This window comes from Fukomys damarensis, unplaced genomic scaffold (genome assembly GCF_012274545.1).
Source record: "Fukomys damarensis isolate Sample0158 unplaced genomic scaffold, DMR_v1.0_HiC HiC_scaffold_32, whole genome shotgun sequence".
NCBI lineage: Eukaryota > Metazoa > Chordata > Mammalia > Rodentia > Bathyergidae > Fukomys > Fukomys damarensis.
In genome coordinates, this window is record NW_022900944.1 from 4,094,283 (window position 1) to 4,114,585 (window position 20,303).

General features: G+C 35.7%; 1 protein-coding gene across 7 annotated transcripts in view; it reads left to right on the plus strand.

Moving 5' to 3' along the window:
• The window catches only part of Pdlim5 (PDZ and LIM domain 5), a 235,851-nt gene that overhangs the window by 86,864 nt on the left and 128,684 nt on the right, over nucleotides 1–20,303 (plus strand). For all 7 annotated transcript variants that reach the window (XM_033758010.1, XM_019210573.2, XM_019210570.2 and 4 more), the window contains one exon: nucleotides 11,660–11,811. In XM_033758010.1, the coding sequence (XP_033613901.1) occupies nucleotides 11,660–11,811 (152 nt within the window). The remainder of the gene's footprint in view (nucleotides 1–11,659; nucleotides 11,812–20,303) is intronic.

Sequence of the window (20,303 nt, forward strand, 5' to 3'; positions counted from 1 at the left end):
TTTTTTTTTTTTTTTTTAGTATACTTTCATAGTTTGTAATGATTCCTCAGTTTGGGCATTTTTGGTGATTTCTGAAGCTTTATTTACTGTGCTGTTTATATTTTCTGCATATGATACCAAACTCCAGATCTTTTCATAATTTCCATTTTGGTATCTAGGTGTGCAAATTAGTCTTGATTACCATTTGTCTATAGTCTTAATTCTTCCTCTGTTTTAATCATTTTCACAATGATCTTGTCTTTTCCATCTTAAACCCAAAACTGGTTTTACACGAATTCATCCAAATCACAAGAATTCTGTTTAATGTTTTGATATAGGGAAATACAAATAATATATATGAAGCAGTAGGAGAATAAGATAATTTGAGTGACCAAGAAAAAAAATGGATATTAGTGATGACTTTTAGATAAACAAAAAGTTCTAAATTCTATAAATATTTATTATATCTTAGAGTTGAAAAGGATCCTTGAAATACTTGGTTCACTCATCTCATACAGCTAAGCAGAATAACACCAGTGATGTGCAGTAAATGACTTGCCCAGGGTCACAGGACTTGTTAGTGGCTCAGCTAGAATCTCCTTCAGATATTCTTTATAATACTGAGGCTTAAAAGGATGTGGGTATCATATACTTTGAACACAGTCTGTAGAATTATAAATGTCCACAAATGTTCTGGATGGCACAGTAATGTTAAAGAGCAAAAATTAAAAGATGTTATTATTATTGTTGTTGTTGTTGTTGTTGTTGTTATTTTGGTACCAGGAATTGAACCCAGGCCTTTTTTTTTCCATTAAGTTTATTGGTACTTTTTAGGTATACAGTACAGTTACATTCATCATTGGGATCTTATTTCTTTATGTGATGTGTATTGGTTCTTATTTTTTTCCCATACCCCTGTCCTTACTTCACCCCCTCCACCTTTCCCTATTTACAAAGACTGTTTCCATTTTTCCTTTTCTCATATTTTTTTCTTTTCCCTTATTTCCTTTCCCCTATTCTTCCCACTACCCCTGCAGCTTTAGCCCTTTTCTTCCTATTACACATTATCAATTATACAATTTGAACCTTATTTACACTTTTAGTTTTTCAGCCAGATAAACCATTTGGAATTTACACGTGTGTCCTATTTATTTCACTTAAAGAGTGTGGCCTCATTGTGCATCCATTTAGCTAAAAATGACTCTAATTTCCCATTCTTTATGGCTGAGTAATATTCCGCTTTATAAAAAAAAAATCACATCTTTGTCCAGTCTCCAGCTGATGGGCAGTTGGGCTGTTTCCAAGTTTTAGCTATTACAGACTGTGCCTCTATAAACATGGGTGCACATATATCACTGTGGTACTGTTCTTTTAAATGTTGTGGAAAGTACCCAGCAGAGGGATAGCTGGGTCATAAGAGACCTCTAATCCCAGTTTTTTGAGGTATCTCCATATGATGTCCACAGTGGTTGTACCAGTCTGCACTCCCACCAACAGTGGAGAAGTGTTCCTTTCTCCTCACAACCCTACCAGCATTTGTTACTGGTTAATTTCTTGATAGCAGCCATTCTTTCTGGGGTGAGGTGGAATCTCAGTGTTATTTTCATCAGCATCTCTCAAATGACCAGTGATGTTGAACATTTTTTCATATATTTATTTGTTGCTTTTACGTCTTTGTCTATTCGTTTCAGATGCCAATTTTTGAATTGTGTCTTTATATTTGGGGGGCCTGATTTTTTTGAGTTCTTTATATATACTAGATCGTAGATCTTGTTGGAGGAACAGCTGATAAAAAAATTTTCCCACATTGTGGGTTGTCTCTTAACTCTGTTGGTTTCTCTTGTAGTACAGAAGCTTTTTAATAAGATGAGATCCTAGTTGTTGATTCTTTGTGCTAGTTCTCTTGCTACTGAGGATTTGTTCTTGAAGTCTTTTCCTATACCGATGTCTTTGAGAGTTCTGCCTAACTTATCTTCCATCAAGTTTTTGTTTTAATATTTAGATCTTTAATCCACTTGGATTTTATTTTAGTGCATGGTGAAAGATAGCGGTCTAGTTTTAGTCTTTGGCAAGTTGAAATCCAGTTTTTCCAACACATTTTATTGAAGAGGCTATCTTTCCTTCAGGGATGATGGTTGGCTCCTTTGTCAAAGATGAGATAGCTGAGTACATCTAGAGTTGTTTCTGTATCTTCCAGTCTATTCCACTGATCCTTGTTGTGTTCATTTTTTTTTTTCCAGTACCATGCTATTTTTATCACATTGACTTTGCAGTATAGTTTCAAGTTGGCAATTGTCTCTGTTGTCCCCTGCAGTGTCTCTGTTGCCTAGAATGGCTTTTGCTACTCTGGTGTTTTCTGTGAACCCAGGTCTTTGCATTTATGAGGCACGTGGTGGCACCACTGAGCTAAATCCCTGGCAAAGAGCAAAAATTTAAATCTTAAAAAGCTTTTAAGAAAAAATTTCTAGAGAAAAAGTCAGATAAGTTTCCCAAAATAAATATACAATATTACCCATTACTTTATGTTTACTATAAGACAAGAAAGTAAAGGGGAAATGACTTAAGTTACTAATAACTTATTCATGAAATATTTTTCATTTGCAATGTTGTAATTTATCAGATATTTATTGTATGTTTAAGTTCATGCATGATAAACCTAAAGCGAAATACAAAATACAGTCATTGTATTGAAAGAGCATGCTCAGAATGTGGTTTTGCAGGCAAACAACACTATGAGATGTACTTTTAGATATGAAATAAGTTAGAATGGAAAGTATATAGAAACTTTTACAGTATTTTACAGAGTGATTTTATGTCTGTTGTATCTTATAATTTTTAAATGTGGGCATATATTTTGTATGAGTCAATGTTTTTCTTTGTTGAGTAACTTAAAATTTTCAGAATAATTGCCTCATGAGAGATTGAGGGAAAACTCATCTTTATGTCAGGTAGTGTGGGGAATGTTGCTTTATGGAGAATTGTATTAATGGTAAAGTGAAACAGTATAAAATAGTGAGGGAAAGGGCCATGCCTGTTCTTTTATGCTTTTGTTCCAGTTGAAGTTAGTGCCTTATTGGAATAGGCCTTTATTAAATGTTGATTTATCCTATGAAGTTTATGTATAAAGCTTTTAAAAAGGGAATCCCTTGTTTTTAAAGCTATGTTTTGCTACTGTTAGCATATAAAGTCATGATTTTTGCATCACTTTAAATATTCATTCTTAAAGTTCTTAAATGTTCTTGATGCTAATAGAATTTTTGTTTTGAAACATTTTTAGCATGTGTTGAAGGGTCTGAATTTTTTCCTCCTGTTGTAGAAGTATGCTGGTGGTTAGGAACCACACTTTGGAAAACGTTGTTCTAAGCTTTCATTAACTCATAAGGTCTTGACTTTTTTTTTTTTTTTTTTTTTTTTTTTAAATTAATTTGGGTCAAGTTATAGTCCCATATATGTACATACAGTTTCAGAAGAGTCATCTCATCTTTGAACAGAACCTGGTGGAGAGGGAGGATTGGTACCTTATGGGTAGTTATCAGTGTTAATCTCTTCCCTGGTAAACTACTTTGCTTTTAACCTTTTGGATTATTTGTGACCCTTTTTTAAAACTATTTCCTTTTATTTTCAGAGTACAGGGCATAGAAACACTGATTTCTCTTTATGTAACAAATTTATTGATTTTTGAGGTATTTTTGGATACCATTTTATAAACCTCAATATTTTTAGCATTTCTGTTAGGGTAATATCCACATATTTACTGCAGAGCACATTAAATCTTTTATGTAGACACATGGGTTAGCTAGCTATAAAATGAAAGTGACATGTGTCATCTCTGTAGTGAATCATACTTTAAAAAGACTTGTTTTATATTAACCTTAAAGCAGAATAAAATGCTCTTTCAGTAAACAATAGGAAGTACAGTTAGTCTATGGAAATAGTAATAGTACAAGCACTATATTTGAGGTAGGTAACTCAGTGACTTTATAAGGAAAGAGACGATCACCTTCCTTCCTTCTGTTTGGTTTTCTAAGGCATAGAGAGACAGACTTTGAGTTATTCTCCCCATTGCTGCCATATAAGGTATGTTCTCCAACTTTTGGGTGAAAATGAGTACAGATTGACTCATAAACCAGAAAGTAGAACTCATAGTTAAAGTGCTGACATGAGTAAGAATTTTATACATTTACTCACAGAGATGTCAGTGATTGCTTGTTTTGTCTCCCTACTCTTCTAACCTACAAAAAGCCAAATCATTTTATTTGAGAAAGAAAAAGTAATCTCAAAATTTCAAGGAGTATATTCACATTAGATATCTATATTTGTCTGTTTTCCATTTCTATAATAACATACTTGAGACTGGGTCTTTCATAAAGAAAGATTGATTTAGCTCACAATTTTAGAGACTGAAAGTTCAAGATCAGGCAGTCCCTGGGGATCCACATCTGATGAAGGACCACGTCGTGAGACAGGAAGCCAGTGGGTAGGAGCCGGCCAATCTGGCTCTTTCATAACTTTTCATTCTTGTGGAAACTAACTGGGATCTCACAGTAGCTACATTAATCCCATCCAAGGGTCATGCACCTGGTGACTTAATCAGCTGCCTCCTGGCTCTGTCTCTTAAAGGTTTCACAAACTCCCAATGTTGCCTTCCTGAGGATCATGCTTTGCAGTACAGGAGCCTTTGGGAACAGTCCACATTCATAGCAATATCCATTTAAATGTATTTGAGTACCATCTGTAGACTGGTTGGTTGAAGTACCAGCACTATAACAGCACTATAATGTAAGATAGAAAGACATCACATGTTCAAGTACAGTATTGTAGGTATATTATAGATTAATAAGCATTGGAGAAATAGCAAACAAATTGAGATATGACAAAAAGCCTTTATGATTTTTTTTTGGGGTGGTATCAGGGATTGAACTTGGGACCTTGCACTTGAGAAGCTGGCGGTGGAACCACTGAGCTAAATCCCCGGCCCATTTATGAATTTTTAAAAAAGCATGACTTCGTGAATTTTCTTTATTTCTGCCCCATTTGCTGGAAGCAACTCCTCTGAGATCTTATTTATTCGTGATATTTTGGTTGGTTGAGTAGTACATATAACTGGCAGGAAAACAAGTTCAGTGTAAGTTTTCTAATATAAGCATAATATAGTACCTATACATTCTTAGGTGTTTAGTGGGTGGGCAGTGACATAACCAGTCATATTTATTGTACCCTGGAAAGTGTGTGGGAGATAGATGCGGTGCCTAGAAAATTTCAACCACACAGGCTCATGTGTCTGAATTGAAATATTTTATTGTGCAACTAGTTCTGGAAAATACATAGTAAAACAAAATTAAAGGTTGCTCATTAGATTTAAAAAAAATTTTTTTCTCAGTGCTTTCTCTGCCCCAAGGAAATCCTGTTCATCAATTGATACAATTTTATTAGAAGATTTCTTCAAATTTTGGTAACAGTACAGTTAGAAAAACAATAGCTTTTATTTTCCTATGCTTGGTTCCCATGGTTGTTTGACATGGGAAATTTCAGTGTTTCTTCTTGTAGCTATCATATTTATTGTTCTTCTTTAACATTTACTTAGTCTTCTCGCATACCAGCCATACCCATGGTGTTAGGGTCATGTGTTTCTAAGCATTCCATATTTGTTGAAAATATGCTGAAGGTTGAACACTTGTACTTTGGTAGTGACTCATAATGTAAGTGTCATGTCTCCTGCTTCTTACCCATAGTACATTAAGGGATAATTACCCAAGTATATGTCTTTGGAATTAGCATGAATTGTTTTGTTTAGTAAACATGTGACAATTAAAATGATAGTATTATTTAAAAACTGATTTTGGTAGTAGGCTTTGGGCTTGCATATTTTTAGTAAATCATTTCTGTTCCTGATACCTACTTTCTGAGTTTTATAGGGAAAGGCAAAATGAGGTTCTTGCGTGTATACTGAGCAGTTCTTGTAATTTTGAAGGTTAAATGAATTTCATTAGAGAATTCTAAGACATTAGAGTTACTGTTATGGCTAAACATTTTGCCTTTTTTATGGAAAAGCTTAGTGTAAATACACCAACTGTATCAAATAATCATTTTAGGAATCTTAAAAATTAGACTTATTCAAAATACTCTCTGCCGTATTTGGTTATTATTTTTTAAAGTGAAAGTTTTTCCTTTGTGATTGAGGTACTTGTAAGAGATAAAAGCTATGGGAAGGGGTTAGTATAGCAGGAATATCTAACACCTCATAAGTTCTAACCTAGCATACTTCTTTGTGGATATGTTTTCTATTTATATTTTTGGTATATGTATCTTAATGGTCTGCCATGTGAGATATTAACATTTTATTTTCTATGCATTTTTTAAACAGTAGGGCTTCCTTTTTTCTTTGTTGAAATGTTTTCAAAAGGGATACTGCTGGAACTACATATGTGTATGGAGATTAAGAATTTTGAGGAATTTTAGTTTTATTTTTATTTGAAAATAATAATGATGTCTTGGAGGATGCACCTAAATATTACTGTAGGAGAGTTTTCTCTAGATAATACTTAAGTAATTATAGTCATGGGTCATTTTACCAATGTAAAACAAAGTGTAAAATCTTTTCTACAGTGATTATTTTGATACTATTTCCAGTTTATATATTATTATGTGTGTGGATGTACAGCATACCCAGAGCCAAGGCCTAGATCTGGTTTTTCAACACCTGAGGTATCTCATAAATTCTGTCTTCTCTCATGGTCTTGGTTCTCTTCTCTTGTGATCCATACTGATGCCCTTCTTTGTTTTCCTGTGTATCTTCTGGTTTTCTTCCTTCCTCTCCTTGACCCCTAACTTGGAAACATACAGTTCTTTTGGGAAGTGGCAAATAAGGTCACCATTCTGGGTGAATGGAGTTTGAAAAGCCCATACTCAGTAGTAAGCAGTGAAGGAAGATGAATTAGGTTTCTGAATCAATGGGAAGTCCATCTCTGTTGTTGAATGAAGGAAAGTTTAGGCTTAGAAAAGCAGAGGGAAGAGAATGAAGGAAGGAGATATTTGGCTTTTCTTTAAGAAAACCAGGATTGACTGGTCAGTTTGAAAAGCTGACTTCTCTGCTCTGTAGGTCCTTGTAGAATACTTCTAGCCCATGCAAATTTTGTGGCTTAGTATAATGATGAACAAATAATAGTGAGCATTTGTTGTACATTTTGTGGTACGTGCTGTGCTAGTGTTTTATTTAATCAGTTTGGCAGGTCTGTGATACATGTGAAATTATAGTCCCTATTTGCAAGAGAGATAGCTGGGGCTTTCAGAGGCCAAGTTACTTCAATTCATACAAAGAGCAAATAGCAGAACAAAATATGAACTCATGTTTACCTGACTTCAAAGTCTGCTCAGTAATGTGTTCTTACTTGGTGTGTGAATGTAGCAAGTCACTTAACCATTTTGAAGCTTTGTTTTTCCATCTTTAAAGTAGCCTCCACAGTCCCTGATGAGCACCTCCACAGTCCCTGACTCACTGTTGATGCTCAGCAAATAGTACTGCCACTTTTCCTGAGTTCATTCTTTTTCAGGGCAGTAAATGACACGTGAGAAGGTCTTCTTCATAAAGTGCCAGGAGAAAATTTATATTTGGGTGTTTCCTAGTGAATATAAGTTAAGGAAGCCAAAGGCACCAATCCCTTTTTCTTACATGTACATCCTTCTACACACACAGTCTTTCCGTTCTACTTACTAAAGACGAATTTCTTTCCAGAGAAAATTTGTAATCTGTAACTATATATAAAAGAGCTAAAATGCAGCTATCTCCAGAGGTGAGTATATGTGATTCATACAAGATTCTTTCCTAAGTTGATGGGGAGGCTAAGGAAAGATAGCAGTTTCTTGAAGAGCTTACAGTTGTCCTGTAATAGCTTCATGTCAGATCACTAACCAGGAGTTGAACTTAGTGGTAGTTCCAGTATGTGCAGCTGTATTTGTTTGCAACTTCAATGAGATCAGAAAGTAATGTTTTTTAAAGAAGCATACATCTTCAATTAAGTTGATGGAAAATTGGACAGCAGTAGTGAAAAATGTATTTGAAGATCAAAGGGGAAGCATTTGCTTGTGATTAGTGTAATTTATACTGTGCTTGACTCCAGGGGTCGCTTATGACTGCTTCCTTCCTACACATTGTACAGTTATGAAATACACACTTCTGGCTGTAACATGTACAAGATAGACTGATGACAGAAAGTTATTAGTGCTTCAAACAAATGAAAGCTATTCAAAAGTAAGAAAAGATGAGCTATACAAATAACTCTTTCCTTGGCTGCTCACAATTCATAATAATGCTGCATACCAGCCAATTAAGAGAAAAGAAACACTTGTCTTTCTGATGAGTAAATGGCTTGGGGAGTGGCAGTGGGGAAAAATGGAGCTTATAGGGGTGTAGTCAGTGAGGTGGGTGCTACCTTCTCAAAAACCTTAAATTTGTTTCTCCCCAGCACTTCTCAGTACACACTTACAGCATCAGTTCAGGATCTTCGTGCCTTAAATTTAATTCATACAAGTAGGAAGCCTGTGTAGAGAATAAGGAATTAGAGATGTATAAAAGATGTCAGTGTTGAAAGCTTAATATGATTCATATTACTGAAAACTTTAAAGAGAAAGGAGTTTATGTGAAAATTTAAATCTGTGAAAACCCACACCACAAGAGGGAGAAAAAGCTTACATCCCTTGGGTGACTTCTTTTTCTCATGTGACATTTTCAGCTCCTTCTGGTCCCCTATACAGGAAGAGTCCAGACTGTTCCAGCTTCACCTCTGAGGGTCATTTAGCTCAGTTTACATCGGGCCCATTTTTTCCCTCCCAGCAGACTCTGGGTGTGGCAGCACCAAAGACCATGATGCTAGCTAGAATAAAGACACTCCTCTTCTATCAGGATCTGAGCCCAAGGAATGCTCTTCACTGGCGAGGCTGGGTCTGCATTGAACATGGAATAGACAGGAAGACATACTGTTTCCATGAGCAGAGAGTGCAGACAGGTGAGGCATGCAGGTGGCCAGAGCAGGGCAGGCTGAGGCAGGTGGGCTCTCCAGAGTCAGGTGAACTTCAGAGTAATGGAAACAGGAGGGAGCCTCCCCCAGTCTTTGCTGCCCAGGGGTGGGTGCCCTCAGGACTCCCTTCCTGAGGGCTGGAATGCAAATCCAAACACTCTTGGTGAGGGCAAAGCTCGCACTGCCTGAAGCAGAAGCAAGGACCTCAGACCCAGCCCAGGCTTGCAGCAGCCGGGGGAGCTGGAAAGCTGTCTTTACCTACAGGCCACTGCTCACTGCTCTTGTTGCAGAGCCACATCCGCCTTCATAAAAGACTTTTACAGAGAGGTGGCTGTGTATCACTAGCTTACATTACAACTTGAGAAAATAGGGTTTCCTAGGCACTGGCACAAAAAAGGAATAAGGAAAGTTTATCTGATTATGGCATTGTCTCTCATGTGCTTATTTCCTTCCTATATTCTTTGTTACCTGTATATTACTGCTGGACTGGAAATTGCTTCTCTTGGGTATATTCAGTGCAAATGCTCTTTAGTTTCAGTGTTTGTTTTTTTAAGGCTGCTTCTTATGAGGATAAATAATTTAGTTGCAGTTCTATTTCTGGTTACTTTTTTCTATACTTGCCCTTGGCCCAAATAAAAGCTAAGAGAAACTATTATTATGTTTCTATTTTCTCTCATTATCAGGACTCCAAAGTTTAAATTATTTTCTTATTTTAGCAGGGAATAAATGTTTCTTTGTCCCATCAGGAAGATGTTCCAGATTTGACTCTCATTTTAGGATTAGACTTAAAACTTTGTACCTGTAGTTCACATAATAGACTTCTAAAACTGGCAGTATCTTAGAAGGCTTTGAGATCACCTAGCATAGCCCCTGCATTTCTCAGAGTAGTAATCAGAGGTCAAGGGAAAACTAATAGCTAACATCTTATTCAGCTGTTGTCCCTTCCACTTATAATAGACCTGTGACATAAGTGATTTTTCCCACAGTTGCATAGGACGTGAAAGCTGGCTGTAGGAAGTTTCCTTTATAAAGGTACTTCAGTTTAGTTCTGTATAAGAGAGAAGAACAGTTAGTGTTTTCCATTAACAAATAGTTCCTTTAATGTTTAATTAATAAGGTACTGATTCCAAAAGTTCAGACATTATTTAATCTAGTAAAATCATATATGTCATCTAGTAAAATGGGTATATTTTGTGAAGGTCTGTCATATGGGGAGGAAACAGATAAGGTTTCTTTCCCCATGGTTCTAGCAGTCAATACTATTTTCTTGATTTTTAGATCGAAAAGCTTTTGTATCTGAGATTTGTCTGCCTTGATTATTATTTTTAAAGAAAGCATTTGACAATTGATAGTAATAAAATGTAGCATATGATATCCATTATATATCCATGGCCTTCAAATTGTGAAATCCAGCAGTAAACTCTTGTTCAGTGAACTGAGGGTTTCTGTTTTTGGTACTAGGGATCAAACTCATGACCTTGTGCTTATGAGGCAGAAGGGTGCCACTGAGCTAAATCCCCAGCCCAAAATGAGGGTTTTTTTGTTTGGTATGTAGTGTTTTTGTTTTTATCAGAAATTTGACTAAATGTTCTTTAAAATGGCTAGGTTTTTAAAAATCTGAGGTAATTATATATGTATATATAACAAAGTTAATTGTTCTTATAATTTTAAGCATACAGTTCAGTTGCATTAATTTAATATCCTCAAAATGTGCTGCCATCAACACTATACTGTCCATTTTTAGAACTTTTTCATCATCCTAAACATAAAACTCTCTATATCTTTAGTTTCAAATACTAGAGGATTCCTGGTTATTTTCTTTTTTTCTATGGGGAGAGTGGTCTCTCCCATCTTTTAGTATCTCAATATTCAGTATAATCTGTGTGTATTTATTAAACACTGAGTTTATCATTTGAATTAGAATTGTTTATTTTGATTTGTATTATTTTTCATGTGTGTAGGTATCTGAAAATTACATTTTTTTCTTTTATGATTTACATTTGCTTCTTTTGGAGTAATGAAATATATATGCATGAAATTTGAAGATGACACTAAATAATACAAACACAAAGAAAAGAATTTTTTATTGAACAAGGGAAGGAAGACTAGAGATTAAGGACTGTGATATACAAAAAAATCTGGCATTCTCATATATAAGGAGTTTCCTTCCCCTCCTTTTAATGCTTAAAGGAGGAAGTACAGCCAATATTAAGGATATTTGATCTGAAAGGATTCAGTTCATAAACATTGGATATAAACTGGACTCAATGGGAAAGACTTGCTCCCCATATGTGACTTTTTGGGCTCAAAAATACAGCTGCTTAATAGAGTTTAAAAAATTATTTCAAAGAGTATAAAAACCCCATGAGGGGGGGCATTGAGATTATATTCTTTTTCTTCTGCTAAATTGTAAAGTTTTCACGACTGGTTCCTTCCCTCAATTCATGATGATCACATACTGTTGTTGCATAATAAAGAAATGGAGAAGTTATCAGAAAACGTTTATCATAAATTGTTTTGTACAGTAAGAATTTGAGAAAATCAACACGAAAGTACTTTGAATTTTAAGTTTACATATTAAGCAAGTAATAGTATATGAACATTTTTATCTGAATTTGTGTTTGTTTTTAAAAAATGACTCAATTGATGAAATGTATTTATTTCAGCTAAAAGATGGTGGCAAGGCATCCCAGGCAAATGTAAGAATAGGAGATGTGGTCCTCAGCATTGATGGAATAAGTGCAAATGGAATGACTCATCTGGAAGCCCAGAACAAGATTAAGGGTTGTACAAGCTCCTTAAATATGACTCTACAAAGGTAAATTGCTTTTGTTTGGCTCTGAGAGAGAAAACTACATGGAAGAATATTTTTGTGTGTCTGATTCATGGTGTTAACTACTACTTTTTCCAGTAGATAAATAAAAAAATGGCTTTTCATTTCATTCATAACTGAGCAGTATGAATATTGCTGAAAGTGATGGATCATTTCTCCATATAAAGGCATAAATTCACATACTCAAAAATTAGTTTCAGAGAATTCAAGAATTCTTGACATTTCTTAGTGAAGCACAAGCTAAAAATTCTTATGGTAGGGCAAAATTCTTGTCCTTAATATTTTGAGTAATGTATCAGAGAATACTGTTTTAGAATGAAGTTTAACTTTTCTCAGTTTACCTTTTTCATTTTTACCAGTCCTTTCAAGGCTGAGTTTTCAACATAATTTGTTGTCTCTTTTCAAGTTACTCTGGCTTCAATCATAAAATAGTCATGTTATTGATCATAATATTGTTGTTCTGGGGTTTTTGGAGCGCCCCAGCATTTGACCCGAATTGAAATTACCTACAGTATGTGTTAAAAATAACTGAATCAGCATTTCTGGAAAGTAGGATTCAAGAACATATTTGGTTAAATTACTTGATTATAATGAATTATGAAGTTGGAAACACTACAGCATCTTAGACTTCGTTTAAGGTAGGAAGGTAAGGGAGTGGAGATAGGGTGATTGAGTGATGGCTCTCGACCTTTAGGTTTACAAGGGAGGCATGATCATGTACCACGTGGTTATGGAGGGTTTTAAACAGTCTTTTTGATGGTTATAGAAAGTGTTCTGTCATGTATCAAATTGAGAAAACACCACCTACCCCCAAAGCATCTTACAGTCTTCTCTAAGTTCCCAAACATATTGTGACTTTTTCAAAGGGAAATAAATAAGAGGCACCTTCAAAACCTATTGGACAATGTTTCTTGTAGCCTCTCCTGAGTGTTCTTTCCACAGTGTTCTGTGGGAAGCATGTTGGAAAAGCTTCTCTGCTCTTCACTACTGCTCTTCTTGGGATTGCTATTGCAAGGGCTATTGAAGGGTAAATTCTGCTTGCTTGTTGGGATGAGTATCAATTTACAATTGAAGAGAAAAAATGTTTTCCATTGAGAGACTCAGATGCTTAGATCCACTTTCATGTATCATAACTTTCTAATGCTCTTTGGAGCCTCTTTAGTGGGAGAGCTTTCTTCAGTAGGTCTGCTGAATCAATTGTTATATATATTTACATTTTCACAGCTATTAGCTATATAAATACATAGAAAAGTAGTCAGAGAGAAAAAATATTGATAAAATCATTCTGTTTCAGTAATATCCTTGTGTTCTGTATATTGAGACATGTAACATTAAAAGTTGTTACTCATTAACTGAAGATAGTCACTTTTATTTGCAGGCATTTTTGCCAAGTCTGAATTTTGAAAGGGAGCCAAGAGCATAAGAAGCTTAACTTGTCTAAGATATCTAGCAAACAAACAAATTTAAATGATGATGCACCGTTTCTCACATTCAAAAATTGAGAGTTTATACAATGGTATAAACGCTTTTCCTGGGCTGTTATCTTTTTTTTTATACTAACTAGGCTGCTTGTTTTCACATTGTTTTTCTTTTAACTAAGGACCCATATCTTATTTTCTATTGCAAACAGTCTGGGCTTCATAAGAATAGATGAAAACCAGATGTTACTCTGTTTGGACACATTTCCAGTTTAAGTAAGCTGCTACTGACTCTAATAAAGAATCTTTCAAATTTCTAAAGTACAAAATCTAACAGACCAATGTATAAGATCAATGTTTTATAAACATTTGGAGATTATACTGAATCTTCTTGTTTTTGAATGTAGATGTTCAGGGACCTGAGATAGAACTTTAGAGTCCTGTTGTTATTGTAATTCTTTTTATGTTTCTGAAAATTTCTCAATATATATATATATATATATATATTTAAGAGAACTCAGTGGTATAACATTGACAGTGTTGTTGAAGGAATACTTTTTGCTTTGTAAGAAAAAGACATCGAGGAGTTATGTTTGAGTTGTTCCTATTCCAGGGCCACTTTCTGCTTTTGAGCAACATCCTTAATTGGCCTTCACTCACTTCTTTGTCCCTCACTAACCATTGTTCTGATTCCAAATTGAATTACATACAATTTCTCTCTGCAACTTTTTCTTCGTAAACATGTAGTTTTCTTTGTGAATATGTAATCTTCATGATAGACTTGTCTTAGTCCTTTCCCTAAAAGCAGAATCTAAGATGGGGGTTCTGTGAGTGAGACATAAAGGTCTCCTTTCAAATGTTACCTGTAAGAGAGCGAAGGTGTGTGAGGAAGCAGGGGAATCAGAGATGGGCAGATGTGATTTCAGGGGATAGCTAGCTGCATTGGATCCAGCAGGAAACTTGGAAATAAAATTACCCTGTAGAAGCTGTCTTGCCTTGAGGCAGGAGAAGTTTGGCTTTAGCTCCTCCTTTCTTGTGTTTGGTTAGTTCTTGGCTAAAAGCTGTGTAGAAGAGTAAAGGGAATGAGACAGGAGTAGGAGGTAGTCTTGGTTGCGTCCGCAGAAAGTTGCTGCTGTGAACCTGAGCAGGAATCCAGGGTTCACATGGGAAGTTGGTATACCAGACTGGTAGATGGGTCCCTAGATCTTGCCCAGACCAGACTCCTTGGCTCAGAAGATTGTACTCTTTTTAACCTAGTCTCACTCAAACTGTCCTATTCAGATCACCACTACTCGTCTTTGAAGACCCTCTGTTCTATTTAGGGTAGGCCTCTCACTTTCTCTCACATGTCTTTATGCCCTGTCATGCAATTTGTTTCATCTGGAATGCCTACCACCTGTTCACTGCCATTGTGTGCCATCATGCATAAAACCAGCATCAAACCCCATCTCTTGCCCAGAGTCCTACATTTCAACTATTCCTTTTTTACCTCTCTGAACTTGTGGGAAGCAGTTTCATATAATCCTTATTTATGTAGTATTATATAACAGGTACAATAAAAAAGAATAAGATTGGTTCCATAGTCTCATACCAATAAACCTAATTAGTTACTGGTCATACTAATGGTGCCTATATCATTAACTAATTACTCCATGTATATTACTCCTAATTCTCCAACAAGACTTTTTGAAAGCAAAGACAATGTATTTTGTACTATTTGTATCTGACAACATCTTGTATAGTTTTATGTTTTTGATAGCTAATGAAGGAATACATACAACATTATTTACCCCAAACTGGAATCATTTATTTATTTCACAGGTGTTTATGGAACTTATGTGTCAGGCATTTTCATACATAATGAAGGCATAAAAGTGAACAACAGACAAAAATCCTTGCCCTCGTAGTACTGGCATTTTAGTGGCCAGAGAAACAATAAACAGGAAAGCAGTATTCATGGTATATCATGGGGGCAATTGACATTATGAGGGGGAAAAAGCACGTAAGAGATACTAAGGAATGCAGAGGTAGGGAATTGCAATTTAAAGTAGAGTGGTGAGGAGAGGCGCAGAGAGGTTGTGGGCTTGAGTGTCCCAAAAAGGGATGCACTAATGCATGGCCCCATCAGGGCGCAATGGGTGAAGAAGGCAGACTGGCAGGAGTTGATGTCAGAGTTGTAGGGGAGTCCTTGGGAAGTTTCGAACTAAAACTTTTCGTGGCCTATGAAGATAAATGTGAGAAAGCTTTGCTCAGTTATAGCTGCTTGGCTGTAGCTAGAGCTGAGTTTGGGAGAGGCATGACTCCATTATTGGAAAGGGATGCCGGAGGAAGAACAGACTAGTGAGGCACTGCCTTTTCTGTCTACTGCACCTCTGCTAACAGCTGTTATTCCTTTCTGCTTACCCCCAAGGATGTAAAGAGAAAACCTGTTTTTTAAAAAAATAAAAATTATCAGCAGTCTTGTGAATTTTTTTGCATTAAATATTATATATGCATTAATTTTTTAAAATTGTGTGATTTTTAAAATTTTATCATTAGGTTCAAAGTCAGTAAACTCAAAAGGGTTTTAGATAAGAAACACTTAAGACAAAGATACTTGCTTAAGGCTGTTTATAACTGGTAGTTCTATCTGGTCCAATTAGGAGGCATGTAATAAGGCATATTTTCCTGGCATAGCCTACAAAATAAGGTTGATTCACTATACTCTGGGTATCTAATGAACATAGAGCTGTGGGACATTTTAATTTGTATTTTACCCTTGAAACGGATTGAGTTTTTGTTTTTTCTTCTGTAACTGGAACTAATTCTAGTACTACCATAAGTGGACTAAAAAATCCTATTTTAAAGTATTTTTCATCTTGAGGCAATTGTTTCCAGTTTCTAGGGTCCCAGAAAAATTCCTTCCATGTTCTCGGTGTCTTGAACAAAGAATTGGACAAGACATGAGAAAAAGATAGCGAAGATTTAAATTTGTTACTGGTAGAGAGGAATTTTGCTCTGCCCAGTGAGAGCTGCATCTCGAGCAGATTAGCAGCAGCCTTAAGGCTAACTGCTGAGCTCTTTCCTGCATCTTGTTCCTAGAGCTCGCCTTTCCCATCTGAACATTGTGTTTGGGACATTATCAGATACCCGCTGGGCCACACTCTGCTCTTAGAGGTTCATTTGGTTTTATGCCAGATGTGAGTGAAAAATTAAAAATGGCACTTTTCTGACTGGTCCCAGTTGCAGGGCTTGGGAAACTTGTGTTCTGCCCTCTGTAGTTGTCAGGTTCCGCCCTCTTGTTCAACCAGCTTGCCTTGTCCTAATCTCCTATCTCAAAATCAGGTAAACAGTGGTATACTTATTTTTCGGTATCAAATAGATTTTGTCTGTGATTTCAAGAACAATTTTTGTTCATTCATTTTGTGGTTTGTAGGGACTAAACCCAGGGAATGCTGAGCTGTACCCCCAGCTTGCTTATCTATTTATCTGTCTTTCTATCAGTTGGTACTGGGGATTGAACCCAAGGCCTCACATACATGCTAGGCAAGCACTCTACCATGGAGCTACTTACCCGACCCTTGTTTGTTTGTTTGTTTGAGACAGGATCTTGGAAAATTGCCCAGGCTGGTCTTGAATTTGCAAGGCCTCCTGCCTTTGCCTCCTGTGTAAGTGGGATTACAGGTAAATACTACCACACTGGCTAGTTAGGATTTCCATCCAAGACAAAGTACATGATCTTTTAAATTACATTGTTTCACATAACAAAAGAGGAAAATTACATTAAAGAGCTTTGATGTCTAGTAATGATTGACTATATTAGAGTTGGATTCTGGGAGTAAGATTTTTCTTTTGTATGGGGGATCAAACTCAGGACCTTGTGCTTGGAAGGCTGGTGCTCGCACCACTGAGCTAAATCCCTGGCCCTGTGAGTAAGGTTTTTTGTTTGTTTGTTTGTTTTTGGAGACAGAGTATCACTATGAAGTTGAGACTGACCTGGAAACTCACAGCGATCCTCCTGCCTCAGCCTCCTGAGTGCTGGGATTATAGGCATGTGCCACCACACCCAGCCCAGTAAGATTTTGACTGAAATTATTTCAGCAATTGCATGGAGCATAGATCAACTTGCTACTAATTTACTGTATGATTTGAGGCAAATCGCTAAACTTTTGGAACTTAGTTTTCCTGACTATAAAAATGAGCTCATGGGTGATTTATAAAATCCCTTTTGCAATAAAAATTCTGGCTCTTTTCGTTTTTCAACTATAAATGGATAAGTTCCTTAGAGCTTGCCTCAGATCAGACTAATTTAGTTTGCTTGTTTTGGCTGAGAATCAGCAAACTGGACTGTCTTCATCGGAGTAATCTTAAAACTGTGCCAGTTAGCAAGTGGGCTTGTATTGCTCTGCTGACTTTAAGGTGATAGGTAGGTCAGAGAGATATTAAAATGGCATTTAATAATTAGAAAAGCATTGTGTGCTTTTATATCCTTATTTTGTATTTTTATGTGTTCTTTGGGATCACAGCTTTTCTAATCTTCCTTTTTTTTACATTATTAGTAGAGGCACGCTGTGGCTTCTTTTATTCATTTTGTGCTCTAACTGCCTTTAGTGCATAACTTGTTATGATTGGAAATGAAAGCTCTAGAAGGCTTTGAGTTTTTAAAAATATTGATGTACTTACTCACTTTCTGTTTCCCCTTCTTTATCCTTTAAGCAACAAAAAAATTACTAGAGGCCCAGTAACTTCTATTAATGAATGAGCAATTGGAAAAATTTAAAAGAAACATTGAGTTACAAGGAAAAAGAAAAAGTAGCTGTTTTTGTATTAGACTGAAACTATTAGCCATCTGTTGTCTTTTAAAGGGATTGCTTAATAGCCTGTTACTCTTAGCTTTCTGAGTCCAACTCTGCTTTACTTTCACTGGTAGCATCAAGGCAGCATTTTAGAAAGATTATTTTTTTCGGGGTGGGGGGTACCGGGGATTGATAGAAAGTTTTTTTTTAATCAAAAAGTTTCAGTTCTTTATTGGGATATTTTAGTTGATGTGATTTAAAGCACATTTAGTTGGATTATCTTTTATTTTAATCATCCTGTACAGGTTACATTTTTCTCTTTGGTATGTTGTGTGCCTGTCTGTCTTGGAATTTGGTTTTGCTTGGTTTTCTCGTTAGTTTTGTTTTTTAATTCTTAGGTGGGAGGGTGACTATCTTTCAAAAGGACTAAATCTTATTATATCCCTGTCCTCCCAGTCATTTAACGTAGACAAGCATGTACTGGCATCTATTTTGTGGGAATGCAGGAGGATTGCAAGTTTGAGGCCAGCCTGGCAGCTTAGAAAGACCCTGTATCAAAGTTAAAACAGAAACTTGAAGAAGGGCTGAGGATGTAGCTTAGTGATAGAGCACCCCTGGGTTTGAGGTGTAGTACCAAAGAGGAAAAAGTACAATACTCTTTATTTTCATAGTCACCCGCTAGTATTCTGTAGTCGATTATAACTAAATTACTTGGTGCTTTGAAAGATCCTGTATATTAGAATGAAAGAAAGGGGAAAAAAGGCTAAATAAGTGTGAGCCACTGGTAAGGATGGCCATTTGGTTATTGAGTTGTATATGTCATTGCACATTCTAAATCAGAATTGTATTTATTTTCTCTCGCAAGTTTTATAAGGCTGTTGACTATATTGGCTAATTTATTTCTACATTACAGTTTGAAGACTTAGTTCTTTAGTAGGCTTCTATGTATTCTGTGAGTAACAATTCAAGCATTTAAAAAATTTGTTTTTAAGGGTTATTTATTCAATATAACATTGACTGGAAAAGAAAAAGTAAGTGTCAAGAACCAGTCAACTAGACAGAAAAGTGTTTATGTTGTATATGTTTTCCTTCAGAAGCAAGAGAGACAAGCATTCTAAGAAATAATACGTTTAAAGGCTGGCTTAAGTATTATAATTTCTTTGACTCATATCTAAAATAGTCTTGTGAAAAAAATTTTAATATTTCAAATTCTTTGTATGTACAGAGTTTCTCAAGAAGGCCATGAAATAGAGATTTTAAAGAGAGGAGAATGGCGATCATACTGGTTTTGAAATTAGGCTAATTTAGTGCAAATCCTGCTTCTTTCAGAACCTTCAATGAGTGCCCTTAGGCACTAAGTTTCAGTTCTTTTATAAACATAGTTACACCTGCCTTCTAGAGCTTTTGTAACAGTTAAATGAAACAGCATTGTGTAAAGAACCCAAGACAAAATACAAATAAGTTTTCTTTCCTTTTTTCTCCCCAATGGTTGAGTATTAATATGGTATCCATTATAAAATTATGTCTAGAATATCATATTTGTTTTGTTTGTTAGCAAGAAAAATGTATGGGAGTGGAGGGAAATAGGGAGAAAATGAGAGGGAAGTCAGGGTAGGTAGTTACTTGGGAAAAGATTCTCATCCAAATTAGTGCATTTTGGTCTTATAATAAAAGCTTTTTCAAACAGGGTAATGGGTATAAACATTATGCTTACTGGTAACTGCTTACTGCTTTGGTTCAAACTTATTGTCATATCCAAAAATGTACAGCCCATCTCGCAGGATAAATGACCTCAGAAAGCGAAACTAGTACACATCTAGTCTTGTTTATTCTGCTAAGTTTTCTTGATCTTATTAGAGGAACAGTACAGATGTAGTTATCTTTTCCTGTGTATTAAGTCAGAGGACAAACAACCAGAAAGTGGTTCACTTTCACTTTCCCATTCAAATTCATGTTTCCATTAAAATAATTCTCTGAGAAACATATTAAAATAAAATTTCAAACTCTTGGACTGTGTTTGTGATACTTAAAGATGGATTTTGGTTTTAAAGCCTTTCATGTACACTAATTATTGAGGTCTAGTTCAAAAATATATTCATCAAATAAAAATTTGGACTTTTCTTGCAGATTTTTCTTAGAACTAGCAGTGTAAGCAATAAATATGAAGAGATTTAGAATCTTTACCTTTAAGGAATTTGTAATCTCTTTACTGGGATAAGACAGAATGTGCTACAGGGTTTGGGGAAGGCATGATACTGTTCAGATGAAAAGGCTTCCTACAGGT